Genomic DNA, 7,099 nt, shown 5'->3' on the forward strand with positions numbered 1-7,099 from the left:
TTATTATTCTTCAGATAGGTAGATAATAGGTAGGTTATACCAGCAATCCTAAGACATCCACTTAGGCCTACAGGCCCCATGTGTTATCGTGTAATTATAAACTAAAGACTTACAACCACCTAAAATCATTCTTTAAGTATGTACTTAATTTTTTGAACCTGGGTATTTCATTGAATAAGATTTTAAGCAATAAGTACATATACATTAATTTGATTAAAAAATTTTTTATTTTACTTAAAATTTCGATATATACGGGGAGTACTATTAAAACTTTTTCATTAATACATTTTATTTGTTACATTTTTTTGATGAATTGTTATAATCTATGTGAAAGACTTTGTTGATATGGTTATATTTTTAAAACTGGTTTTTGGTATGAATAGATCATATTATTTAAATATGAAGATTGTAGAAGTCCTGTTATGAACGATTTGAGTTTTTGAGTTTCGACAAGTCCGGGTTAAGTTAAAATTACTTTTGTTTTTTTTTCATGACACGTTTTTTGGCTGGGCGACATTTTTTCTTCTTATTTTGTGGTGTTCGATAGGGAGTGTAGTCAAAGTCTTCGGAATCCATATGCCAGTCCATCATTTTAACATCACTGAAAGAATCGTTTTCGGTACTCATGATAGAAGGTTGCGTTGATAGGGAACATTTGTCCTGATTCGTGAAAATTTTTTGTATCTTTTTTCTATCGAAACCATTTTTCTTCTTCTTATAAATGTTTCGTTTATTCTTCTTAGCATTTCGTTTCTTTTTCTGATAAATACCTTTCGGATTAGCAGGTTTGTTTTTTGCCTGGAAAAAATTATTTAGTTCTTTTTTGCCTCTTTTATTACCGATCGCTTTGACTTTGTTTTCTTGTTGTCTTTGTTTCTGCATTTTATTAACAACCTTTCGTTTATTTTTCTTATTCGGTTTTTTTCCTTTTGGTGTTGATTTTACATAATGAATAAGATCAGTGAGGGAGTGATTATTGTCTTTTGGTAAGAGAGGACAATAAATCATAGGCATTATTTTCTTTATTGCCTTTCGCTGTTTTGCTGGTTTTTTTCGTTGGATAGGTTTTCTTTTTTTTGGTTGCTTTGGTTTTTTTTTTATTTGTTTCTTCTCTCGAACCTCTTCTTTTGGAATAATAGGATTTTGAATGATCGCTTTGTTTGGACCATTTTTCTTTTTTCTATATTTTCGTTTTGCTTTTTGACGTTTCGGCTTAATTACAGGTAAAGGATTCGGATTTTTAGCGTTGTTGTTTGTAGTAATTTTTTTTATGGCTTTTCTCTTAAAGCCTGGTTTTCTGGGCCTACGAATCATTATATTTCTTTTTCTGTGTTCAGCAATATTGATTTGATTCCTCCGTTCTGCTAATATATCTATAAATCTATCGACGTAAAAATCTGTTGCTTCTGTATTAAGCTATTTATAAAAAAAACATAATTAATCATTTTTTTGGGATTTATATATATGTATATATATATATATATATATATGCTTACTGGCACATTCTTCTCTGAAGCATTTTGTTGTAGACTTCTTTCAAATTCCAAAACCTTAGCAATATCATCCATTGATAATTTCTTTTCGCATAGCTGGTTCATCCATTTATTGTATTTTTTGGTGTAATAAACACCTTCATTTAGATTTTCCAAACTGTTAAGTGTCATTTCTGGAGCTTCTTTGAAGTGTCTAATATAAATAAAAATAATTTTTTTTTATTATATGGAACTTTGAATTTACAATAATATTGTTCAGTTTTTTAAATTTATTGAAAAAATTAGTGTTTTTTATTTAAAAATATTGAAGTACAATTCAAGTTATCAAAAAGAAAAAAAGTCAAACTTTTATTTGATTATGATATATATATATACGCTCTTTGATGGAGGTTTAAATATACAAAGTTGAAATAATGGACATTTACATAGAATAGAATGTATTGTTTAAATATTCAAAATTTGAAGAAATTCGCTAAGTTATCGTATCAGTAATCGCAGTATACAAGTCAGTCATTGCGATTGTCTAAGAAAGGATTTTACTGCGTTATCGCATTAGCAATCACAACACAAAGGTCGGTTCATCGCCTTTGTTCCTTTGTTTCGAGTATGGCTCTTCGATTCCTTTTTTAAAAAAAAACTGGGCAGTCAACAAATATAATCATAATTAAGTTTGCTTAGGTTGTGCATATGACTTTTTTTATTGTTTTCGAAAATATTCCCATAATTTTTTACTAATTGACTTGTTTTATATGTATATAATTTAATATAATTTAATATATAAATAATAGGTGATATAAAAAATGTTCGCTATTTTTGGTATAATTTTGAAAAGCAAATTTTGTTTATTGAAAATCAATTTTTATCAAGTTATATTGACCATTATTATACCTATATGACCTTATGCCATTTTTCTGGTAACTTCATAATTCTGTCAAGGTAGAACTTTGTAGTTTATTGCTAAAAAAACTTAACCAAGTGATTTTTAGCGTTTTTCCGGTTTCTTTTTTTTACCATTAAAGAGGTTTTGTATAGTCGTTTTGCAAATAGCAGTCAGATGTTGCAAGTTCCGGGCTATACGAAGGATGCATCAAAATTTCCCTACTAAATTCCGTAAATTGTTCCGAAGCAATGTGAGTATTAAAGCACTAAAATAACCATTGCATTAAGCTAGAGCACGTCATAGTAAAAATAATAATTATAATAATAATTCCCTTTACGTTCCATCAAACACTCAACATAAGGCTTTGAAGTCATTCATGAAACGTCACCAGCTTTTGATGATGATCGTTTGCATTGGATATTATTATATTTAATACATTTTTTAACTATATTATATTAGGAATATAATATAGTTTGGCTTTTGTATTTGTAGAAATCCTTTAGGATCATTAAAATTTGAAATGACTGTCTCCTTAGAATGGTCTCATGAACACTTTAAATTGCATTTTGACACCAAAACTTTCTCTTGACTATTTAATAGCTGATATTGATTGTTTAACATAAGTAAAGATTTCATTTTAGTTTCACTAATCTTCTTATAGAAATTGTGAGCGATAGTCTAATAGCGGGATGTATTTATTTATAATCTCTAGTCATATAATTTTAGTTTTTTTTTAACTTTTAATATTGAGTATTGAAGAAGAGTTTTTGTATAAAATGTTGAAGAAGGTTCACCCTGCTAGGTAGGAGCTATATAGCAAATTCAATAAAAGTTCCTAACCAAACTATCAATTTGTTTCGAGTCATTAAAGAAATATGTGGTCTGGCGTTGTCATGATGTAATACAACTCCTATTCTGTTGGCAAATTCCTAACGCTTTTTCTTAATTGTTTCGTTGAAGCGGTCGAGTTGTGATCAGTAGAGGAACTAATTAATCGAGGCACCAGGCTAGAGTTGCTCGTAAAACACAACTCCCCGCAATAACTGGATTTCAATGTCGAATATTGAAGAAGAGTTTCTTAATAAAACATTGTAGGAAGTTCATGCTTTCATTACATCACTACGTATATACATGTATGGTTGTCTTGGTTTACCATAAATAATTCTAACCGTTGTTACCACAAATTAAGCTCAAGGTCTTAACATAAAAATTTGTAACCTTTTTGTTTGTTTACATAGAATAACAAAACTATAAGATAATCATTCAATACGTTATATCTTAAGCGCATTTGGAGCAGAGTTACCAGAGAATGGGATAAAATGTATCTAAGCATGAAACCATTTGTTCATCAAAAATCTCACACTTCCGCCACAACAATTTGTGGCCACTGATCCTTTGCTGTTGTATGAAGCAAAAAATTTATATTCCGCAGTGATACGCAAAAACTGCCAATGTTATTGTTGTTGTGGTTGTTAGCCATATCCTTACGAATACAAAAACAAAAAGAAAATTTACCAAAAAAATAAAAGAAAAAGATAGAAAATACTGAAATTAAGTTGATATTTCGTATATTGGTTGGTTGGCTTTAGTTGGTGGTACGGCTTGATGCTTGGCAGTTTGGTTAGTTTAAGCGGCGCATGAGATGAGTTCTCTTTTTTTTTTTGCACAGTATGTTCTTCATAGTTTTGGTAGAAAAAAATTTTTCATCTATTGGCTTACAGCACATGTAATATCACATAAACTTAAGCATGAGTTACAATTTAACACAACTGCTTCATCAAATGAAATCAATTTACAAGTCACGTTGTCGCTGGACAATAAATACATCAGAGTCTATTTAATAAAATCATGATGTGCACTTTGGGAGTTTAACAGAGCACTCACACACAGACACACACACCCACACACAAGGTTACATTCTCACACAGATACACAGATACATTTGCACTTGCATATTCCTTGGATAAGCAAACACAAAGTGATTTTTTATCTTATGGCATGCCAATGCGGCACTGTTGCCATATGCACTGTGGTTATGGCAACAATGGCTATAGCCAAAGCCACATTTACAGCCACATCCACAGCCACTGGCTGAGCTTAGCACGAGTATATGTTTATAAGCTGCTTTATTTGCGCTTATACGTAAGTCGATATGTAATTGCATGTATGAGTGGCGGTACATGCAAGTGTGTGTATCTATGTTGCTATGCTATCTACTTGTATCGATTTGATATTTATAAATAATGCCACTCATTGAGATACTTTACGTTTGCTATGCATATGGTATATCAATTGCGCGATATCAGTTTAAATAACCAAACAGCAGCAATAAGGAGCTAATAGAAGATGAAAAAAATAAAATAAATGTTAGTTACTAAAACATAAATTGTTACATGTACAACAACAACAAAAACAACACGAACAGTAACAACAACAGTACTAACAGAACCATAACAGTCACAATCACAATCACCATCAACATTAGTGGCATTAAGTAAAACTGTGCAGTGCACAGATACCACAAACACTCAACGTTAAGCTTGAGATACATGCTTAACCGTATGATTTATGTGTAGTGGAGCTATTTTAACCATTGGACCCCCAAGGCTATTCGGTATGTTGGTCGACCATAGCCAATTCTTTTAATTTTCTTTGCTTTTCGATTGAAAAATATAAACGTGGAAAAGAGAAAAATGTGTTTGGTTGGCAAAAATTGGTCAGCAACGGCAACGGAATAATAAATAATAAAGCTTTTACTTTATGAATGTGGCCAACAGAAGTTGGAGCTACAATTCAACGCTCTTCCAATTTAACACAGCAAAGCTAACAAAAATGGTAACAACAACAACAACAACCACAAACAATAACAATAGCAGCAACATCACCAGCTATAAGCAAATATTAGAAGAAAAAGCAATGTATCTGAGCAAAAAAAAAAAATTGTATCTGTAGTCAATTTTTGTTGGTACCCACATAAAAAAACAATTTGGAAGTGATGCGGAAAAGCAGTACAAAAAAAAGGAGAAATATTATAAAAGAAAAGCCGCCTGAACAGTGGCAAAAAATCTATGGGAAGTGCCCTCGTGGAGCTTGTCAAAACACATTCATTCCTACAATATTGAAACCCGGAACCATATTTAAAAGCTAAAAATTGCAGTTCAAGATTCAAGAGTTTGAAGGTCATTCAATTAGCTTATTTGTTTATTGGGGTGTTCGGTTCGGTTCGGTTTGTTTGTTTGCACACAGCACATTTACGGTCACAGGAACCCAGTGGAATGTATAAATCTATTTATGTGATTTTGATTTCAAAAGAAATGATTTATTTCTGTTCGAATTGTATTTTTACACATGTCCGAAATTGATTTCATATGGTTCAGATTATGCAGATTTAATAACATTAGGAAGAGAGAGATTCGCTGATTTATGAAGTAACTTGATTTTACCTTAATTTATAATATATACGGTTTTTTAGATCAGATATGAGTATTATATAAATAATTGTATAGAAGTGCAATTGATAATATTCTACAAATACAAATACAATTTGTATAAATCATACAAATTAATCATATATTAATATTTTTTTTCATCGGCCGTCTTTAAGAACTTTAGAATTATATACCAGCTTTTTTATATATACCATATAATTTAGTTTTGTAAACAATAAGCTTTTTATGAACTAGACGGGACTGTATGATATTCTATCTATAGGTAGAAATAAAGAATTGAATGGAATTCAAACGCTGTCGTATTAGATAAGTTGCTGTATACAGTTCTCATCGATATTACTCTTAAAAATAATAAAAACTGACATCTAAATATTCTATTCGAACTTTCTATTTAAAATACGAAAATCTAACGTAACACTTTGGTAATGAAACAATAATAAAAATAATGAGTTGAAAGACAAGCGAAAGATCTAAATAAGGAGACAGTGCTACAGCCGGTTTAGGATTTTTCAGTTGGCAATAGAAAGTTGTTAATAGATTATCTCACCTATTTCTTATGTTAAAATACGCAATATAATTCAGTCAATTGAATATCGTATTTACTCAAAAATAACATTAAAGTTATAGTCAAAATTTTCAGTAAACTCCGACAATGATAGAAATATTAAAATCTATCTGCGATGTGGTTTCCTGAACGAGTTACTCATAAAATGGTTTAAAAATTTATGATATAGGTATATCAGAAGAACAATATGATTTAATTATATATGAATTGTTGTACATATATGCACATTGTTATGAATGAGTAAACCTATTGATAAGATTAATATAAAGCCATTGTACATAAAACAAATAATACAAATTAAAAAAATATGTTTACCAGATATATTCAAATGTATTTTGGGAAATGGCAGGCAATTATACACTACTCTAGAAGATTGATTGCATTGAAGACAGATATTTATTACTCAAGTTGACGGTAATGTGGCCAGTAAAATATAGTAAAGTGTAAAATATTATTGTGTTTATTAAAATTTTAGTACAAAAAACTTGTTTTAGTATGTTATTCATATATAATTATTAAAAATTTCACAATCATATGGACTTCGTTTCAAAATTATAATAATTATTAGAAAGAATAGGACTTACCTCATGGTAACTAAAGTTTTTTGAGTTAAATCAGTACACGATCAGAAATGATCAATAAAGTGATCCTGAAGATAATTATAAAATACGTTTTTTAATAACTTTTAAAGATATATTAAAAATTTGACTTA

The 7,099-nt window shown here is 29.8% G+C and overlaps 1 protein-coding gene across 1 annotated transcript; it reads right to left on the minus strand.

Moving 5' to 3' along the window:
* Positions 1-343: 343 nt before the first annotated feature.
* LOC119681860 lies at positions 344-7,030 on the minus strand. The gene is made up of 3 exons (XM_038095154.1): positions 6,972-7,030; positions 1,497-1,686; positions 344-1,416 (listed from the first exon to the last, which is right to left on the minus strand). The coding sequence occupies exons 1-3, from the start codon at positions 6,974-6,976 to the stop codon at positions 472-474; spliced, it is 1,140 nt and encodes a 379-aa protein (XP_037951082.1). The 5' UTR covers positions 6,977-7,030; the 3' UTR covers positions 344-471.
* Between the last annotated feature and the right edge of the window lie 69 nt (positions 7,031-7,099).

The sequence above is a fragment of the Teleopsis dalmanni genome, chromosome 2, assembly GCF_002237135.1.
Source record: "Teleopsis dalmanni isolate 2A chromosome 2, ASM223713v2, whole genome shotgun sequence".
Taxonomy (NCBI): domain Eukaryota; kingdom Metazoa; phylum Arthropoda; class Insecta; order Diptera; family Diopsidae; genus Teleopsis; species Teleopsis dalmanni.

What these genes read in the sequence shown, in the direction of transcription:
- LOC119681860 (XM_038095154.1), bottom strand. An exon ending in CTTCAGAGAAGAATGTGCCA is followed by an intron (nt 1,417 to 1,496) that starts GTAAGCATATAT and finishes TTTTATAAATAG; the next exon opens with CTTAATACAGAAGCAACAGA.